The 20,266-nt window shown below is 46.4% G+C and overlaps 3 protein-coding genes across 3 annotated transcripts; all 3 read left to right on the forward strand.

Moving 5' to 3' along the window:
- Positions 1-1,032: 1,032 nt before the first annotated feature.
- On the forward strand, positions 1,033-2,940 carry LOC4341626 (zealexin A1 synthase). Its single transcript, XM_015787082.3, has 2 exons — positions 1,033-2,004; positions 2,147-2,940. Exons 1-2 carry the CDS (start codon positions 1,114-1,116, stop codon positions 2,792-2,794), a joined length of 1,539 nt encoding a protein of 512 aa, XP_015642568.1. The 5' UTR covers positions 1,033-1,113; the 3' UTR covers positions 2,795-2,940.
- An 8,061-nt stretch (positions 2,941-11,001) lies between these two features.
- LOC4341627 (dolabradiene monooxygenase) lies at positions 11,002-16,076 on the forward strand. Its single transcript, XM_015786284.3, has 2 exons — positions 11,002-12,056; positions 15,180-16,076. Exons 1-2 carry the CDS (start codon positions 11,142-11,144, stop codon positions 15,825-15,827), a joined length of 1,563 nt encoding a protein of 520 aa, XP_015641770.1. The 5' UTR covers positions 11,002-11,141; the 3' UTR covers positions 15,828-16,076.
- A 904-nt stretch (positions 16,077-16,980) lies between these two features.
- Positions 16,981-19,620, forward strand: LOC107281311 (tabersonine 16-hydroxylase 2). The gene is made up of 2 exons (XM_015786913.3): positions 16,981-16,992; positions 19,162-19,620. The coding sequence occupies exons 1-2, from the start codon at positions 16,981-16,983 to the stop codon at positions 19,618-19,620; spliced, it is 471 nt and encodes a 156-aa protein (XP_015642399.1).
- The last annotated feature ends 646 nt before the right edge of the window (positions 19,621-20,266 follow it).

The following is a 20,266-nucleotide window of genomic DNA, read 5'->3' on the forward strand; positions in this document are numbered from 1 at the left end:
GCCCTATTCCCTTGGGCGGCGTGGACTGCGGGAGACGGCGAGATCGGCAGCGTGGGAGCAAGGGACGGCGGGAGCTCTTCAAAGACCCCCACTCATGTCCTACTCCAACTGGTGGCTTTCCTCCCTTGGCCGGATACTGACGAGCTCCTCTCCCTCTCCGTCAAGCTGCTGCTGCTGCAGACCGAGGTGGTTCGGAGCGGGGACGACGACGAGCTTGGCGGCGCTGAACGGGAACGAAAACAAGGTTAGTTTGCCACCTCCTTTTCCTCTGTCGCCACCATCCTCCCTTCTCCTCACTCGACCACCACCCCACTAAGCAGATCCGACCTCGGGTTCACAGGATTTAGCGAGCACCGCTTTGGCGACGACGCAGCTCGTGATGGTGGCCTCGCTGGCGACCTCCGCCGCCTTGCACGAGGTGTGGAGGCGTCGCACGGGGCCACACCTCACCCAACACGCTGCTCGCCCTGTGCCTCATTCCGCCTTGACAAATGTCTATCCAAATTTTGATGAAGAACCGGTGGCTTTGTTTGGTTCCACGGTCTTCAGGTTGGGAGCGCAGATGTGTGCGTGGCATGGAATCCCCGATGTGGATGGTCGGGGCCGAACGTCAAGCACGCGCACTATAAATGGCATTAGGTATGCAATTAAACTTTAATATTTAGTACTCTCTTCATTAAATTTGATTTTCAAATTAGGTGGGCCGACACATCTTAATATTCAGGAAGTTGTGATATGACGGCTTGCTATCGAGAGGCACATTGTCTATTAATGAAATAATAATTAGTCATAAAGACAAGTGCTTATGCCCACTTAAGAATTTAAATCCGGATAAATAGATTCCAGAAACCTAGCCGGTTAATTTATACTCATTTTACGATTAACGTTATAAATGACCAGAAATAAACAAGATAACATTCATTTGTCCTCACGAAGATTAACTGCATTTTCGTCGCATCCGGATTATGGAGCTCCATACTGAAAACGACATCACTACAGATTAAGAACCAAATCCCCTTCATCCACGAGCCGTCTCCTCCACTACATTTTGTACGCACCAACACTGGCAAACACTAGCCGAGCGCCCCAGCATCCTGCCTGCGCGACACAGCAATGGCAGATGGTTACTTCTACCTCGGCTTAGCTCTCGTGTCGTTGCTCGTCGTGCTGTTCGCCAGGCGCAGGCGATCGGCGGCGGCGGCACATGGCGACGCCGGGCTGCGGTTGCCGCCGGGGCCATGGCAGCTGCCGGTCATCGGCAGCCTGCACCACCTCGCCGGCAAGCTCCCGCACCGCGCGATGCGCGACCTGGCGCGCCGCCACGGGCCGGTCATGATGCTACGGCTCGGAGAGGTGCCCACGCTGGTGGTGTCGTCGCGGGACGCGGCGCGGGAGGTGATGCGGACGCACGACGCGGCGTTCGCGTCGCGGCCGCTGAGCGCCAGCGTGCGCGCGGCCACCAAAGGAGGCAGGGACATAGCCTTCGCGCCGTACGGGGACTACTGGCGCCAGCTGAGGAAGATCGCCGTCACGGAGCTCCTCTCGGCGCGACGCGTCCTGTCCTTCCGCCCCATCCGCGAGGAGGAGGTCGCCGCCACGCTGCGCGCGGTCGCCGCGGCCGCGGCGGACGGGCGGACCGTGGAGCTGCGGGCGGCGCTGTGCGCGCTCGTGGCCGACTCCACCGTGCGCGCCGTGGTGGGCGAGCGGTGCGCGGGCCTCGACGTGTTCCTCCGCCAGCTCGACCGCGCCATCGAGCTCGCTGCTGGGCTCAACGTGGCGGACCTGTGGCCGTCGTCGCGTCTCGCCGGCCGTCTCAGCGGCGCCGTGCGCCAGGCCGAGAGGTGTCGTGACACGATGTTCGGCGTCCTCGACGGCATCATCCAGGCGCACCTGGAGAAGACTGGCGGCGCCGGCGAAGACATTCTAGACGTGCTACTGAGGATACATAAGGAGGGCGGGCTGGAGTTCCCTCTCGACATGGACGCCGTCAAATGCGTCGTCGTTGTGAGTGACTAGCAGCATTTCTTATGAACAATGGTTTCATGGTGTCTTTCCAAGCTGTTCTTTTTTCTCTGCCATGATGGCCAGCTCGAATGCTCGATCACGCAGCTTCATATCATAAAAAAAAACGATGAAACACACGCAGGATGTCATCAGCGGAGGCTGCGAGACGTCGGCGACGACGCTGGGGTGGGCGTTCGCGGAGCTAATCCGGAACCCGGCGGCGATGAAGAAGGCGACGGCCGAGGTTCGCCGTGACTTCGAGGCGGCCGGCGCCGTGTCAGAGAGCGCGCTCGCCGTCGGCGAGCTCCCGTACCTTCGCCTCGTCGTCAGGGAGACGCTCCGGCTGCACCCGCCGCTGCCGCTGCTGCTCCCGCGCGAGTGCCGGGAGCCGTGCCGGGTGCTCGGCTACGACGTGCCGCGCGGCGCGCAGGTGCTGGTGAACGCCTGGGCGATCGGCCGCGACGAGCGGTACTGGCCCGGCGGCTCGCCGGAGGAGTTCCGGCCGGAGCGGTTCGGCGACGGCGAGGCGGCCGCCGCGGTGGACTTCAAGGGCGCCGACTTCGAGCTCCTGCCGTTCGGCGGCGGCCGGCGGATGTGCCCCGGGATGGCGTTCGGGTTCGCAAACGTGGAGCTCCCACTCGCCAGCCTGCTCTTCCACATCGACTGGGAGGCCTCCGGTGTGGCTGACCCGACCGAGTTCGACATGACAGAGGCGTTCGGCATCACGGCGCGCCGCAAGGCCAACCTCCTGCTCCGTCCAATCCTTAGAGTGCCCGTGCCGGGCGTCTAGGTCATCGACGTCGCCGGCCCAGCCGGCGCTATATTTACAAGGATAAAATTCACTGTGGGAGTTCACTTGGATATATATATTTTTAGGAAATCATTAGCTGCACTAAGGAATCCGATCGTCTCAGTTAGCATGCGAGTTTTTTTAAACATATTTCTCATATAATTCCTTCTATATTACCATCTTAAAAACCGACTGAAATACGAATATGTATTTCTAAAAGCAAACGAACTTAAAAACCGACTCATACACGGATGACGTACCAAAATACCGGCAAAAACATTTTTAATTTTTATAATAGTAGAGATAGAGATAGAGATAGAGAAGAGATATAGACTAAAACTAAAACATAAAATTAAAGTTGACTCAAACACGAATGACGAACTGCGGAAACATCTTCAATTTTTATAATCGACTCAAACACGGATGACGGACCGCGGAAACATCTTCAATTTTTATAATATATAATAGTAGGGACAGAGAAGAGATAAATCATGTATCAGTTAAAGTAACACAAATAAACATTACTGTTGATGGCTGTTAAGTATCGAATTAACACCGTTAATACCAGCATAAGACCATAATTGTAAACATCCAACATAGTGGTAGGGCTTATTTATAATAATTTCCACAAGTGTTGGTGTATATTTATATGCAGGTGACAAACTACCAAGGTTGAGAGGAAATATACATGAAGGAGGATGAGAATCAAACTCGTATCCGAACTTAAGGAGTTTTGGACCCATAAATTAAACACCTCCATATGGGCCAAACATTCATACCAATGAATTGAGGGCCCCAAAATGAGTGTCCAGGACGAAAACCGGAGCGAACGGAGCCGTCCCGGGTTCGGCCGAACCCCTGAGTTCGGCTGAACCCTAGCAGAGGCCGTTCGCCCCAGCCCAAGTTCAGTTCGGTAGCAATCCGCCTCCCAATGACAGTTATGGCCGTTTTCACCGGTAGAAACCGTCATTAGCTTGAACGCTTGGCAACACAAGAGAGATGATGCTCTTTGGATGCTTGGAGCATCTCCACACTCCCAAGGCACTTCACCTATAAATACCCCTCTCATCCTCACTTGTAAACACACACCAAATCATAAGCTGAATTATAAGAGGCTCTAGTATACTTTATTGTATATTAGAATAGGGAGAGGGTAAGGTGGAAGGAATCGGAGGAATCCCGGAGTTGTCGATAATCTCCTCCTACTTTTGTATCTTGTTATTTACTCTGCTTTAATAGAAATATCATTCTGAGTAATTAAGATTTGCTTAGTGAGAATTACTTCTTGGTTAGTTCCTAATTAGCATACGGGATCATTGTTTACTATAGTCTATTTATTTATAGTGATTGCTTTAGTGTTTGATCGGCACTAGAGTAGTTATTAATTGCGTAGATGCGGTGTCTAGATAATTAATCTGCAGTTGTTGCTGCGTATCCCATAGTACGTTTGAGGTAGGTGTAGAGGTGGTGACAGCCCTCAAGAGCACTTAAGTACTCCCTGTCCGGTTACGTAGTAGAGCGACATCTGGTAACAGCGGGTTGCCAGTGCCTGAAGTATTGCGTTAGGATTAAAGTTAAGCTTTCCTTAAACACTGTTTCTCATTAGGAAATCCTCTCTACCCTCTGCCCACATTAGCTTTGTGTCCTTGGATGAACCTAACGAGGAGATAATCATACACGTTCTCTTGGATTTGATACCTTTGGAATACTCCGTAGGGGAAGTGCTACATCAGTATATCCGTGCGCTTGCGGATTCTAGCTGTGACATTGAGAAATACCAACAATTACTAACATGATAAACATCTAAAATTGTGAAGTAAATTAAATAAGAGTGAAACAAAATCCTAGCCTAAGTTTTAGGCTAAATTGATGCAAAAATCAGAAGATGAGAAGATCATAAGACCACAACTTAAATAATCTTAGTCATGAACTCATGATGAGGTAAGGTGTGGCCGTATGCGAGTTGGACGTGAGGGCAGGTGACAATGTTCTCCAGGTTGGTTAGTGATAGCCCCCGACCAACCTGGGTCCTAGGTTGTCGTGCAAGTGGTCTAGTCTCTTGAGTTGGCCTTTGGTCACTAGTGTTTCATCAATCGGATAGGGTATGTTTGGTTCAAGGTTATGGTTGGATGTAATATAGCCATCTATATTTTAGAGGATGAAGCTAAGTTTTTTTTAGGATGGGATAAGCTTATTTGATTGGTAGGATGAGGATGGATTGGATGAAAGCAATAAACTTAATTATAATATCTTCCTCGAAAAAATGCCCGTGTGTTGCAACGGGAAGAAAAGATGAGAAAATTGAGGAGAATTTGAGAAAGATTTACATTATGTAATTAAATTAAATACACATTTCCTGGAATACTTGATTTTTTAAGTAGGTAGGTGTTTAAATTAATTTAAAAGTAAAGTAAGTGTGGAAATAAAATGATATAGCTAAATTTAATTTTTAATGAAGTTCTCCATGATTAATTACACTCTCTGGAATTTTCTTGAAATTTTCAGATCTCAATTGCTAACTTTAATAATACAAACATCATTTAAGAATTTATTTTAAAAAAATCTAAATAAAAACTCTCCATTCTCTCTACGCCAATTTCATCCCGTTTCCTTCCTCGGCCTGCAGCCTAGCCGGCCCACTTTTCTCCCTTCTCCTCCCCTCTTCCTCGGCCCGCAAGTACGCATCCGGCCCAGCAAAGCACTACAAGTCTAATCAGCCTCCCTCGCTCCTTCTTTTACTGTCATGTGGGCCAGTGCTACCGGGTCGTCTCCTACCTCCGTCCGTATTGCCGCATCTGCCCGATGACGCCTGAATCCGCCTCCTCCGTGAAATCAGTCCACATCCATGGAGATAATTAGAAATTGAGTGAGGGGTTTTGATCCTTATCTTCTCCCCTTTCTGTTTTCCCAAGAATCAAAACAAAACCACGTCGTATAGATGTTGGAAGAGAAACCCTAGCTTTATAGTTCGAGTCTGTTTCTCTTCAAATCTGCGCATGCACGTGCTGAGATGGAGGGAATCGGACGGACGAAAAAAGTGTGACTAAAGGAAAAATACGAATATTTTAGTTAGGTACAGATATAGAAGTGCTATAATAATAGTAAGTCATACAATTAATAATACAAATTAGCACTTGTTTACACTAGTTTTATCGTGCTAATTACTAATCAATATCAAACATGTTTAATATCATTAATCATAATTTAACCTACTTAGTAATCATACACTAATTAGTATTCTAGACAAGGTGGATTATAGATTGCCAAAAGGCCTGAGGCTAGACAACCTGGCCCAGGCATGGCATGGCCTGGCCCAACCTTTGGGCTGTGCTTGGGCCTCTGCCTCAGCATGGTGGACCATCCCGATACGACATGTTCCAATGATTAGGGAGGCAAAATAGATGAGGGAGAGAAATAGACTTATTTTAGCCATATAAGGCACAGCCCAAAGAGATAAAGAATGCAAAATAGACTTATTCCAGCCATATAAGACACGGCCCAAAGATATGAGGGACATAAAATAGACTTATTCCAAGGAGGAGCACGGTGGGCTTTCGTACCTTCGAGCCAGCTCGGCACGACCCGAATCTTATTGGACTGTGTTTGGGTTGTTGGTGCAGCCCATGGGTGGGCATGGCCCGGCCCGACATGCAGGTCAAGTCGTGCTGACCCAACTGATCTCAGGCTCGGGTCTGGTCATGCCCCGGCTGGACAGTCCATTTAGCCATCCACATGGTGGATGTCTTAATCCGGTAAAATAAGCCTAATCCCTCTATCGTGAATATTGAGAGAATATTTCATCTTTTTAGCTGCCTCATTCACCCTACCCTTCAAACAAACATCACCAAAAACTAGAAGACCAACTCCCATTCAGCTCCGGCCATTAGCCAATTCCACCACCGGTTCTAAAAGTCAGTTGCTAGATAAGATGGCCGTATCGTACGGTAAAGCGACAGACACATTCGAGAGTACATGCGCATATGAAATGTTTCCGTCGGTTCGTTTGGTACGTCATCTGCCTACCAAGGGCGAAGCTACATAGGAGAGGGGCGGGGGGGGGGGGGGGGGTTTGCCTGGTACTTCATTTATTTTTACCGTACGTACACGCGTCAATCGAAACTCAGGTACTCGTATAGTAAAGCAAACGAGTGGTACCTCCCTCCAGTTACCTACTACTCCCTCCGTTCAAAAAAAGACAAACCCTGGTTTCCGTGTTCAATGTTTGACCGTCCGTCTTATTTAAAAAAATTATAAAAAAAATTTAAAAAATAAGTCGCGCATAAAGTATTAATCATGTTTTATCATCTAACAATAATAAAAATACTAATTATAAAAAAATTTCATATAAGACGGACAGTCAAACGTTAGTAAGGAAATCTAGGGTTTGCCTTTTTCGTGAAGGAGAGAGTACTTCCGATTTCCAGAGCTTCGAACCCCGTCCTCTCGCCCGCCCGCGTCCGATTTGCAGCGTGAAATAGCACGTCCCATTCGTTCGATTGTGTGTGAAGCAGCAACAGCGGAATCGTTTCTTGCTTTCGTTCAGATTCGGCTTCTGTTTCCTATCGCTTTGTCCAGACTACCAGTTGCCGTCCCTGGTAGACTTCAGAATAGTCTGTTATACTTATCTAAAGAAAGAATAGTCTGTTATTTGATATACTTATTAATATTTTTTTGGCTTGTAATGTCACAATCATTTCTGGTAATAGAGTCTTCCCTTTCTAAGGGCTTGTTTAATTGGCAAAAAAATTTTCCCCTACATGTCACATCGGATATATTGATACACATTTAAAGTATTAAACGTAATCTAATAACAAAATAAATTACAGAATCCACCGGAAAACTGCGAGACAAATTTATTAAGCCTAATTAATTCGTTATTAGCAAATGTTTACTGTAGCATTATATTGTTAAATCATGGCGTAATTATGCTTAAAAGATTCGTCTCGTAATTTCCTAGCGAACCGTGTAATTTATTTTCGTCTACATTTAATACTCTATATATGTGTCTAAATATTCGATGTGACAGCGTGAAAAATTTTATTTGGAACCTCAACATGCCCTAAAAAGAAAACGAGAAGAAATTCTTAAGCCGGCTTCCGCCGGCCGGCCAAGGTCAGTCACATCACTAAGCACAAAGCTCAACAACCTTGCAGCGAAAATATGTAGTACTCCACCTGAATACCTGATTGGTCCAGACCCCAAATCACTTTGGAGGAGGATTCCAATTAGGCTGTGTTTAGTTAGATGGCAAAGTTTGGATTTTAGTTGAAGTTGGAGATGATGTGACTGAAAAGTTATGTGTATGATAGGTTGATGTGATGAAAAAGGACTGAAGTTTGAATTCAAAGTTTGAATCTAAACATAGCCTTAATGTTCTTCACCAAAAGGAGACAGGCAACTTCGATTGACACCTTGATAGTCTCATGAACACAAGAATACCTCAGGATCTTGTTGCATGCGTCATTACATGGTGACAAAAAGAAAAAACACAGATTTATATAGGCATGGTTCTTTACAATATTGCCTCTACACTTGTAGGAGCTGATGGATCGAAATAGGGATTGATATACGTGCCCGGCCTCATTTGTTAGTTGCTCGTACTATAGATGATGCGGTACTGCATTGTACTTTCTCAATTCTAAAATAATTCCACACATACCAATAAAAAAAAGACTATAATACTCCTGTTTTCCTAAATTTCATCTACTCTAAGTACATTTATATATCATAAGTTCACAAACTTCAATAGCTCAAATAAACTTATTTTAAAACAAATGAAAAGAACTAAAAATAAACTTATTATGAGACGATGAAAGTCCTACTGTATATCCAATTATCCATAAAACTGTGCAGCATACAAACTGCTATGAGAATAAACCGTACAAATATTTATGGGATAATAGTTGTGGTTTAAAAGAAAATGCTAAAAAGTAAAGTTAAAAAAATATAAAATCAATTCTAGAATCAAAATTTAATATTAAAATATATGCTTGTGGCTGATAACTGACAAGACAGACAGCAGGCCATGCGAGAGGTGTACCACCAGATAGTACACGCTGAACGTGCATGAGATCTGAAGGGATCTGATAAACAATTAATTCAATTATTAGTACTTATTAGCGTTACAATTAAGGGACAAGTACGAATTACCCTCCAACTATCACGGTCGTCCGAATTACCCCGAACTATAAAATCGGACATTCTTCACTCCCAACTATAAATACCGGACGAATTACTCCAGTCATCATTCTCTTTATAAAAAATTATGGGACCCACCTGTCATACACTACTCTCTCTTCTCAATACTCTCTCTCTCTCACTTCTCCAGGCGACGGCGGATGCGGAGAGGCGAGCGCGGCGGCGAGGCAGCGGCGAGCGCGGCGGAGAGGCGAGAGCGGCGGAGAGGCGAGCGCGGCGGCGAGGCAGAGGTGAGCGCGGCGGAGAGGCGAAAGCGGCGGAGAGGTGAGGAGGCGGCGGCGGAGGAGAGGCGAAAGCGGCGGAGAGGCGAGGCGGCGGCGGAGGAGAGGCGAGAGCGGCGGCGGCAGAGAGGCGAGCGCGGCGGCGGCGGAGGCGAGCGCGGCGGAGAGGCGAGGCGGCGGCGGCGGAGAGGTGAGCTCACGCGAGGCGTTCCGGCCACCGGGGTGGGAGATTCCGACGACGACGAGGACTAGATCGTGTCGGTGTCGGAGTCGTACAGCTCCATGATCTCCGGTATGGTGATGCGGCGGTCGGGGTCGGGCTGGAGGCGAGAGCGGCGGCGAGGCAGAGGCGAGCGCGGCGGCGGGACAGGGCGGCACAGGGGCGGGCTTGAGCGGCGGCAGCGGTGCGGCTGGGTGGCGACTGGCGGCACGAGGCGAGGCGCGCGACTGACCGCCGCCTCGCCTCGCCTCCTCGGCCGCCCGTTGCCGGCCCTCGCGTGCCGACCGCCCGCGCTGCCGCCCGTCGCCGGACCTCGCGAGCCGACCGCCCGCGCCGCCGTCTGTCGCCGGCCCTCGCGAGCCGACCGCCCGCACCGCCGCCCGTCGGGGTCGACGCCGTGGCCGTCTCCTCCTTCGTCGGCTCCATGTCCGCTGCAGATCGATCGAACGACGACGACGTCGCCTCGGCCTGGGCCCTGACGACGAGCGCGACAGCACGCCGGCGAGTCGGGAAGCCAACCGCGGCGCGGCCAGCAGCACGCGCTCGCCACCGCTCCCCCCTGCCCCCGCCCCCGACCCCGCGCCGCCCCGACCCCGCGCCGCCGCGCCGACACGACGTTCTTGATTTGGTTCGGCCGCCGCACCGACACGACAAGTGGGCTCGCCGCCGCCGCCTCTTCCGCCGCCACCGCCGCCTATTCTGTCGCCTGCCTCAGTGCGCCAAGGAGCGAGAGAGAGAGGGGAAGGGGTGAAGAGAAGGGGAGAAGAAAAGGGATTGGGCTGACAAGTGGGTCCCATATTTTATTTTATCTATTTTGGCTGACTAGACTGCCACGTATGCGTCCACGTAGGACCAAAACCGCCCTGAATCGATCTAGGGAACTAATTCATCCGGTTTACAAAGTTTAGGGTCAAAAATAACTGGTATTGAAGTTTAGGGTGGTAAATCGGACAACCGCAATTGTTCACGAGTGCAATTCGTACTTTTTCCTACAATTAAACAGCTACATGTCCCTCTATAGAATATAAATAAATAAATAATGTAATTAACTAACAGTGCAAACTATTTCAAATAACAACACCTAAAAAAGATTCTTCGTTTTAAATCGTTATAGTTATGATTCGGTTACTTTTTTTTAGTTTTGAACCTTTTGAAGTTTTAATTTAAAAATAAAATCTCCAAAGTTATTTCTAAAAGTAAACCTTAAGCTGGTGTGGCAAGAGTTTCGCCACGTCAGACATGATGGTGTGGACAAAAGTTTCAGATTTAAAAATAAAATTTGAGAGATTTCATTTTATATATTAAAAATTAAAAAGGTTTAGAAGATAATAAAAGTTCTAATTCAGTGTCTTTGAAACAAAAGAATAAACATATTCTCTCCGTTTTATTCAGGTAGGAATTTGCTCGGTGTACAATTAGTACATTAATTTTTAGACTGATAAGTTGAATCATAATATCAGTATGCAATTACACTAAATTTGATTTTTCTTATTTTTGTTTTAAGGCCAACTTAAACACAAAGATATAAAACACCCGATTGTCCAGTTGCAAAACCGCATCTTCGCCATCCAGATTACTTGGAGCTCCACACTGAAACGACGTCATCCAACCCGCGGGGTCTTTGCACGAGCCGTCGCCTCCATTATATATTTTGTACACACCTACAGTTGCAAACAATAGCAGCCCAAGCATCCTGCGCGACACAGCAATGGCAGATGATTACTTCTACCTCGGCTTGGCTCTCGCGTCGTTGCTCGTCGTGCTGTTCGCCAGGCGCAGGCGCTCGGCGGCGCATGGCGACGGCGGGCTGCGGCTGCCGCCAGGGCCGTGGCAGCTGCCGGTCATCGGCAGCCTGCACCACCTCGCCGGCAAGCTCCCGCACCGCGCGATGCGCGACCTGGCGCGCCGCCACGGGCCGGTCATGATGCTCCGGCTCGGCGAGGTGCCCACGCTGGTGGTGTCGTCGCGGGACGCGGCGCGGGAGGTGATGCGGGCGCACGACGCGGCGTTCGCGTCGCGGCCGCTGAGCGCCACCGTGCGCGTGCTCACCAGCGGCGGCCGCGGCATCATCTTCGCGCCGTACGGGGGCAGCTGGCGCCAGCTCCGGAAGATCGCCGTCACGGAGCTCCTCACCGCGCGCCGCGTCGCCTCCTTCCGCGCCATCCGTGAGGAGGAGGTGGCCGCCATGCTGCGGGCGGTGGCCGCGGCGGCCGCGGCCGGGCGCGCCGTGGAGCTGCGGGCGGCGCTGTCCGCGCTCGTGGCCGAGACCACGGTGCGCGCCGTGATTGGCGACCGGTGCAAGGACCGCGACGTGTTCCTCCGCAAGCTGCAGCGCACCATCGAGCTGTCGGCCGGGTTCAACCCGGCGGACCTGTGGCCGTCGTCGCGCCTCGCCGGCCGCCTCGGCGGCGCCGTGCGGGAGGCCGAGGAGTGCCACGACACCGTGTACGGCATCCTCGACGGCATCATCCAGGAGCACATGGAGAGGACGAGTAGCGGCAGCTGCGGCGCCGGTGACGGCGACGGCGACGGCGAGGACCTTCTGGACGTGCTGCTGAGGATACAGAAGGAGGGCGGGCTGGAGTTCCCGGTCGACATGCTCGCCATCAAACAAGTCATCTTTGTAAGTAACTATCAGCAGTAATATTCATCTATAGCCTCTTATTCAAAATTTGATATATTTAAAGTTGATATCATTCGTATTATTCACAGTAATTTGGAAACACAAAAAATTATAAGTTAGTATGTTTAAAAATCTTTAATGATAAATTAAATCACAGTAAAATAAATGATAATTACGTAAATTTCTAAATAATTAAGACGAACGGTAAATATATTCTAAAAAGTCAACAATGTTATATACTCCCTCCTTCCAAAAGTTTAAGACCTATTTTCATTCTATTTTCATTCTTTGGGTTTTCCAAAAAATCTAAGTCTTATTTGTAGTCATTATGTGCTAAATTAAATTATTGATGAGAATCCAAGAAGCTATTTTAGTACTTATTAATTGGTTGCATATTCATTGGTTTTGTCACATGGTGAATGAGTTAATGACTTCTTAGTCTTGGTGAAAAAAGAAATAGTACTTAGAATTTTGGATGGAGCTAGTATTAAGAACTATAGAGTGTCATTTTACTTTCATAAAGCGACCCGTTCTCCTGAGACTTTTTTTTTTCACTTAGAGCTTAGAGAACTCAACAACTAGTTGTAGTCGGACAGACATGGAGAGAAAACAGGGGCACAAATGTCGTAATATTACTAAATGTTAATATAAATGTTAATAGAGCTATCCTGGAGCAAACAAAGACACGTTTGGAAGTATTTTCGGCATTATAGAAAAAATAGCAATGCGGACAATATTTTATTGTTTGCGAGGACAAATAGCAAGTGCGGATAATAAAAAGGGAACAAAATTCTACATATAGGAGATATGGTACATCATGGAACTCATTTTCAAATGGAATCTTTATCAACGGCAAATCGTCCACCAACTATCAGTAATATACTAATAACTGATCAACGTGGACACATTTTTTACCTTGAACTACTAAAACTGGTTAGAATATACTAACCTAAGAAACGGTCAAATATCACTCCAAGGCAACCCAATCATTTTTGAAAACTGTTATTTTTTAGTTCACAATTTTTATATACTTGCACAGAAGTACAGAACCCAGTTAGAAAAAATGGTATATCAAAAATTAAAAGCATTTGCAATGTTAGTAAAAATCGTGTTGTTAGAATATCAAAAGCATGAGACTACAAATAAAACCTGGATGATTTATCTTGGAGAGATGTTTGAACTGGTTTTGATATTGAAGATTGCAAAATTAATGCCCCTTTAGTTTTATAGTTAAGATTTTTTTTGGATTATGAATTTATGATGTCCTAATAGAGGTGCCTTCGAGTTATCTGGACAAATAACACCTCTAACCGTACAAGCAAGTACAAATAACTAGATATTAGTATTATACAATTACTTTGCTACATGTATAGGTCAGAAGGGTTATATAATGTTTACAAAGAAAAGAAATATAGATACAACATATGTGGAGGGGCAACCTTTCTCCTTCATTCTCTTCTTCAAGCGTACGATTCTCCTCTCTACTTCTAGATCTATTTATATAATGTGCACTTTTCATTTTTTTTGACTTGACACTTTTCATACATTTAGTGATGTATTAGTGTATACCCTGGACGACTGGTTTCTAAAAATAGCATCGTGCACATCAGCTGCTACACAGTGCAAAGTTTAATTAGGAACATGCATGCATGATTGGTTACCAATAAGGGAATAAGAGTCGTACCTTCTTTAATTTTTTTTTGAGAACGGGAGTCGTACCTTCGGCTTCCAGAAGTAATAAAAAAAACCCGATCCGATCTTTGCATTGCCGCTTGCATATGGCTTTAATTTGGCTATTCCCTCCGTACTATAAATTATTGGATTGGATATATTCTATCAAACTTGATAATAATTGACATCATTAGTTTGAAGTGTTTTCAACCTAACTATGTGAAAAGTGAAAAAAAAATAAAAAACATATTGGGACGTACAGTAAATTTTAATGTATCCATCATACCAAAAATTTCACTTGAAAATATGACACTTATAGAGAGAGAAAAACATAGGGATAAGAAAGTGAACCGTTTCCAGAATCCGGGCTATAAAATGAGCTAAAAAAAATGTAGGCCTTCATGTGCTCTGGTGAAATAGTTCAGGAGAGTAAAATATTTTTTTCTCAAAATACAAATGTTAAAACAGAGTTTATATTTTAAGTTAGAAAATAGTACGAATTACTCCCCGGAACTATCGCAGTCGACCGAATTATCCCCTGCACCTAAAAACCAGGTATTGCTCAACCTAAGCATTTTATTTATAAAAAAAAAGAGACCCACCTGTCCTCTCTCTCTCAAGCACAAGATGCGCCGTCGCGGACGGCGGCTGCCAGCGCCACAAAAGGGGGAGGAGATGGAGATGGGAAGACGAGGGAGGAAGGAGAATGGGAGGGAGATCTAAGGGGAAGACAAGGTGGCCCCTGCTGCGCCTACGCCTCTGGCCGTCACATGCCTCTTTGCCATGACCCCGCCTTGATGACGCCTCCGCTCGCCGTCCGCCTCTCCGCCACGCTCCAGCCTCGCCCGCCATGGCCACCGCCGTGCGCGCCGACCTCCCCCTGCCAACTCCATCTCCTCCTCTTCCCCATCCACCTCCAATCCCCCTCTCCCCTCCACATCCCGCGCGCGCCACTGTATGTGCGCACCGCCCGCCCGCCTTCGCGCGTTGCTGTGCATGCCGACCGATGACGCACCCCAGCGCGCCGCCGCCCACTGCCCATCCCTGCGCCGCCATGTGCCCTTGTGCCCGAGAGAAAGAGATAGAGGCGGTATGACAGGTGGGTCCCACATTTTTCTATATAAATATAGAGCTGACTGGATTGCCGCGCATACGCCACGTAGGACAAAACCACTTTGGATTGGATCGACGGGGTAATTCGTCCAGTTTGAAAGTTTAGGATAAGCAATGTCTGATTTTTGGGTTCAGAGGGATAATTCGGTCAACTACGATAGTTCAGCGGGTAATTCATACATTTTCCTTTTAAGTTATTTCACCTGTTTTACAATGTTGACCTTTTACCACTAAATAATGTGGATAAAAAAAGTTTTACCATAAATTATTTTGGTCGGATTTTTTTTGTCTCGTGCTAATCATTTCACACACCTACGCGCAAAAATGTACCATATGCAGGACATCTTCGGCGCCGGCAGCGAAACATCGGCGACGACACTTGAGTGGGTGATGGCGGAGCTGATCCGGAACCCGAAGGCCATGCGGAAGGCAACGGCCGAGGTGCGGCGTGCCTTCGCTGCGGACGGGGTGGTGTTGGAGAGCGCGCTCGGCAAGCTCCACTACATGCACCTCGTCATCCGAGAGACGTTCCGGCTACACACGCCGTTGCCGCTGCTGCTGCCGCGTGAGTGCCGGGAGCCGTGCCGGGTGCTCGGCTACGACGTGCCGCGCGGCACGCAGGTGCTGGTCAACGTCTGGGCAATCGGCCGCGACGAGCGGTACTGGCCCGGCGGCTCGCCCGAGGAGTTCCGGCCAGAGCGGTTCGAAGACGGAGAGGCGGCCGCGGCGGTGGATTTCAGGGGCGCCGACTTCGAGCTCCTGCCGTTTGGCGCTGGCCGGCGGATGTGCCCTGGGTTGGCGTTCGGGCTCGCCAACGTGGAGCTCGCGCTCGCTAGCCTGCTATTCCACTTCGACTGGGAGGCGCCCGACGTGGCCGACCCCGCTGAGTTTGACATGACTGAGGGATTTGGTATCACCGCCCGCCGGAAGGCCGACCTCCCGCTCCGCCCCACACTTCGTGTGCCCGTGCTCGTGTCTGGCGTCTAGCTGATGTTGCCGGCCGGCTCGGAGCGGTGATTAATATTATGTATGCTTGCCACCATACAGATCTAGTCCTTTATATGAGCTTGGCTCTACTCTCCTCTTCTCCCTAGCGCGTATCCCAAACTATTACACGATACGTCTTGTAATAGCTTTATATATAAAGTTTTTCTTTTCTAAAATTAAACAAATTCATTTGTAAGTTTATAACAGTTAATTATTCATATATTACTGGCATTTTGCGTGCCACCAAAAGCTCGTGCCATCCGACTTCGAATGAGCCATACCTAGTACAAATCAAACAAAGTTGGTTACTTAGGAGATGAACCAGTACAAATGAACTTGCGAACAGTAGCAGATGAACCTGATATTCTTCTCCAAATTATGCAGCAGAAAGGATTGATACCAATAAAACTAAAACTATTAAGGAGAGTTATCCAAGCAATTGCGTGACAAGAATTCTGACTAGATAGTCTCAGCTAATTAATATAGTAGAATGTGCTGTTTGTGGCTATTAATAGTACACGACTATTGCTCGGATTTTTAAACTAAGTGGTTTTTTCTGTAGTCATTGACATATTCCAATTTCTTTAACATATAATGGAAGCTTTATTAAACTTAGCTAATTATATAAAAGTGATACCACCGACTGAGAATACTCTCGACCTCTGCATAACCAAGATACACAAAACCAATTCCATTTTGGCTTTAATTAGTTATAGCACTTGACTCCTTGCATTAAACACGTAGCAACTCTTTTGCGGATTTCCAAACAAATCGTAACTTTTAAATATTTGTTAGAAATATTGACAATTCACCATAATATTTAATAAAAAAAGAGCGTAAACAATGACGACATTAACATAAATCATCATGACATAAACCAAAGTTTCTCAACAATAGTAAGCAAACTAGAGATATAAAGATTAGAAGATAGTATAAACAAGCATAGATTGGCACTGGGGTGGGGCAGGGGCAAGTTGGACAGGAAAAACCCTGCCCCTGCTCCCCTACGAGTTCACTCGGCCTTGGCACCAGTGAACAATGGGGTAAAATCAGTCCCCGCTCCCGAATCCTTCTGGGTTGCACTCCTACCAAATACTCGCACCCTCGAGCGGATACGTGATGCAAGCAGAGATAAGGAGAGGGTATGCGGGTCATGGCGCTGCATGTCTCTTCTCTATAGACTCACTGCCACGTGGAACTCCATAGGCATCAATGGCGGTGCACGGAACTCAATGGGAATCAATAGAGGTGGCACTACTATTGTGACCTCACCCTCACAACAAATTACCAAAATTGAATTTAACAATATCAAGAATTCAAACAATATTCTAATGATGAGAATTCAATAGTGAGCGCGTTTGACCTGTCTACCCCTGCAGTGGAAAAACATCAAACCACAAACACACAAAAAAGAAATCAAGCAAAGGTTGAGGGTGAAACATCACTACTAATCCATAGTACTAGATTGTATTGAAACAAAATAAATAGAGTTGCAACAGAAGGGATTAACAACATGTTAATTTGAAAGTTTTATTGCAGAATCCAAAATAATGTGAGCATCATTTAACACAACAAGAGGATTCAACATCCTATAAATCCGTGAGAGCAATGATTAGTTAAATTTGTAAGGTTCCAAATGAGCTATGAAACACTTGAAAATATTTGTCCCAAAAACTTGCAACAAACTGTTGCAAAAATCCCATATATTTTGAAGGTGATGACCTTGGGCATGTTCCGCAGCTGTTCTTGCTTCAGCGGCTGTGGCTGCGGGCATCCAAAATATATAGGTGCAAGCTATAGAGCGACTTTCAATAACCGATCATGGCCGTTTTCTATTTCTTCAACCTACTTCACTTGTCAGGTCAATTGGAGGAATTTAAAATCGAAATACGACATATAAATCGATGAGGACATATAAAATCAATGAGATAGTACATCAGATGAGGTCGGTATGCTACTCCCATAAGTCATGTATATTCAAGGGAGTGTATAGATTTGAGGCACATAGAATTTTTCGAAAATTTTAGTTACTTTTGTCACCCATTGTATTATAATATAATGGTTCCCATTACTCTTTTGTTATTTATTTAACAAATTATAGTCCCTTCTTTAGAAGGTTGAACAATTTTTTTTAAAAAAAATACATCGCAGAGAAATTCAAATTTAGATAAAAATAAAGTAAAATCACATATAACAAAATATTTAGAGTTGAAATTTCACATTGCATAGCACTATGATTTTAGTTTTAGCAATGTGTGTAATTTTAGATGACTGAAAATTTATAAATTTTTATGAGCCTGAAATCTAGTAAATCCCATATTTCAAATATAAATGACTGGATGGAGTAATACATACTTTTAGACCCAGTTTTAATATATATTGCCGCCATCAATAATGTTGAATATTCGTCCATTCTTATCATAAAGCTCCATTTTATCCTATTTATTTTTCCGTACTGAATTTTACATTTATTAATTTAATGATTTAATGTAACAAAGTCAATTTGATTTCATCAAAGGGCATTTTCATGTGGCACGTATACTTGCATGTGTGATTCATCCATACTAATTTATATTAGTCTACCCAATCGTCTTGGAACAGCTCTGATCATGATATGGACGCCTTCGTGCATCCAAGATAATATTGTTTTGTTCTAGATAATCTTGTTTTATCTAAGATTAGACAGTTATGAGGTATATAAATATAGCTTCGAGCCAAAGTGCATGTAATAGTTACACTACCTTCTGGTCATGGGTTCGATTTCTTATAGGAACGAATTTCATATCTAATTAAAATTTTACAAGCTAGTCCCTTGTAAAATTACATGTTAAGAATCGATATACGAAGGACCTATTCTCGTGTAGGGGTGGAGGCCTTAAAACACAAGTCAAGGACCAATCTATAGCTATAGGGGTGAGCCCGTGTGTGGGGGTCAGAATTCGTGGCCTTTCTCGACAGATTTGGTTGAGGCTTTTTTCTTAATAAAAAGTTGTGATGTGTTCTTTTGCCCGTATGTTGAGATTATAAAACATTCGATAATTTTTTTTTGAAAAAAATTGAAATAAAGTTATACTATAGATAGAGTGTAATTATAATGTAATGCACATAACTTACATGTAACAAGTACATTTAGAAAAAAAAAGGTGATTTGTGGTTGTGTTGGCTTGCGTGGTCGCTGCTTCCGCGTTAAGGATCAGGGGTTCGAGTCCCGTCTCATGCATGCTTAGGCCCCGGTCAGCACAACTTTAGCTTCCAACTCCAATTTATCTAGAACTGAAACTGTGCCAAACGATACAGATTCTTCGTTTTTCGAGTCCGTCTCATGCATGCTTAGGCCGCGGCCGGCGCCGTGTCAGAGGACGCGCTCGGCGAGCTCCGGTACCTGCAACTCGTCATCCGTGAGACGCTCCGGCTACACCCTCCGCTGCCGCTGCTGCTGCCACGCGAGTGCACGATCGGTCGCGACGAGCGGTACTGGCCCGGCGGCTCGCCGGAGGAGTTCCGGCCGGAGCGGTTCGACGACGGTGAGGCGACCGCCGCGGTGGACTTCAGGGGCGCCGACTTCGAGCTCCTGCCGTTCGGCGGCGGCCGGCGGATGTGCCCCGGGATGGCGTTCGGGCTTGCCAACGTGGAGCTCCCTCTCTCCAGCCTGCTCTTCCACTTCGACTGGGAGGTGCCTGGCATGGCCGACCCGACCAAGCTCGACATGACTGAGGCGTTCGGTATCACTTCACGCCGGAAGGAGAATCTCCATCTCCGGCCACTCCTCCGCGTGTCTGTGCCCGGCGTCTAGCTGGCTTCGCTGGACGACGACGGCCTTCTCTATGTTGCCACGACACACATCTAGTCTAGAGTACTCTCTCCATACGTTTGGATAGCTCAAAATTCAACTGACCACCGTCAAACATTTATGGAGGTATATGGAAGTGTTTCCTTTTTCCTTAAGGGTACATTCTCTTGTTTTATGCTTGACAATCAAAATGTTATCAAAAAATTTTAAATACTTTATAAGATAGGTTAATATACGGTATATCTTTTTATAAATATGCGAGTTAAAATTTGATTTATATAATTAAAAAAACAAATTTGGCAGTGAATTACATGTTCTTTTCATAGTTAAATTTGTTATTTTTATTTCTACCTGTATAAGTTGAATTTAAATTTATATGTTTGCGAAGCATTATAGATCGAGGACCCCGAGTCCCCCAAGCTATTTCGAGCGATAAAGCCATTCCTAATTCACTTCACATTTTCCTCCTGATAAGTTCTCTCCCCTAGCCCAAAGGAATTTTCTCCTGAGCTTGTCTAGCGCCTCTAACACCGCTTTGGAAACCTGATGGAGGTGAGATGGTAGATGGGTTGCGAGATTAGCACCACCTTTAGGCCTGGTTTAGTTTCCAAAATTTTTTCTCAACAACGTCACATCGAATTTTTGACAC

This window comes from Oryza sativa, chromosome 6 (assembly GCF_034140825.1).
Source record: "Oryza sativa Japonica Group chromosome 6, ASM3414082v1".
NCBI lineage: Eukaryota > Viridiplantae > Streptophyta > Magnoliopsida > Poales > Poaceae > Oryza > Oryza sativa.

Bases quoted from the DNA above. Each gene is read 5' to 3' on its own strand.
- LOC4341626 (XM_015787082.3), top strand. From the start codon at position 1,114: ATGGCAGATGGTTACTTCTACCTCGGCTTAGCTCTCGTGTCGTTGCTC. The intron at 2,005-2,146 runs GTGAGTGACTAG...AAACACACGCAG, and splicing joins CCGTCAAATGCGTCGTCGTT to GATGTCATCAGCGGAGGCTG.
- LOC4341627 (XM_015786284.3), top strand. From the start codon at position 11,142: ATGGCAGATGATTACTTCTACCTCGGCTTGGCTCTCGCGTCGTTGCTC. The intron at 12,057-15,179 runs GTAAGTAACTAT...TACCATATGCAG, and splicing joins CCATCAAACAAGTCATCTTT to GACATCTTCGGCGCCGGCAG.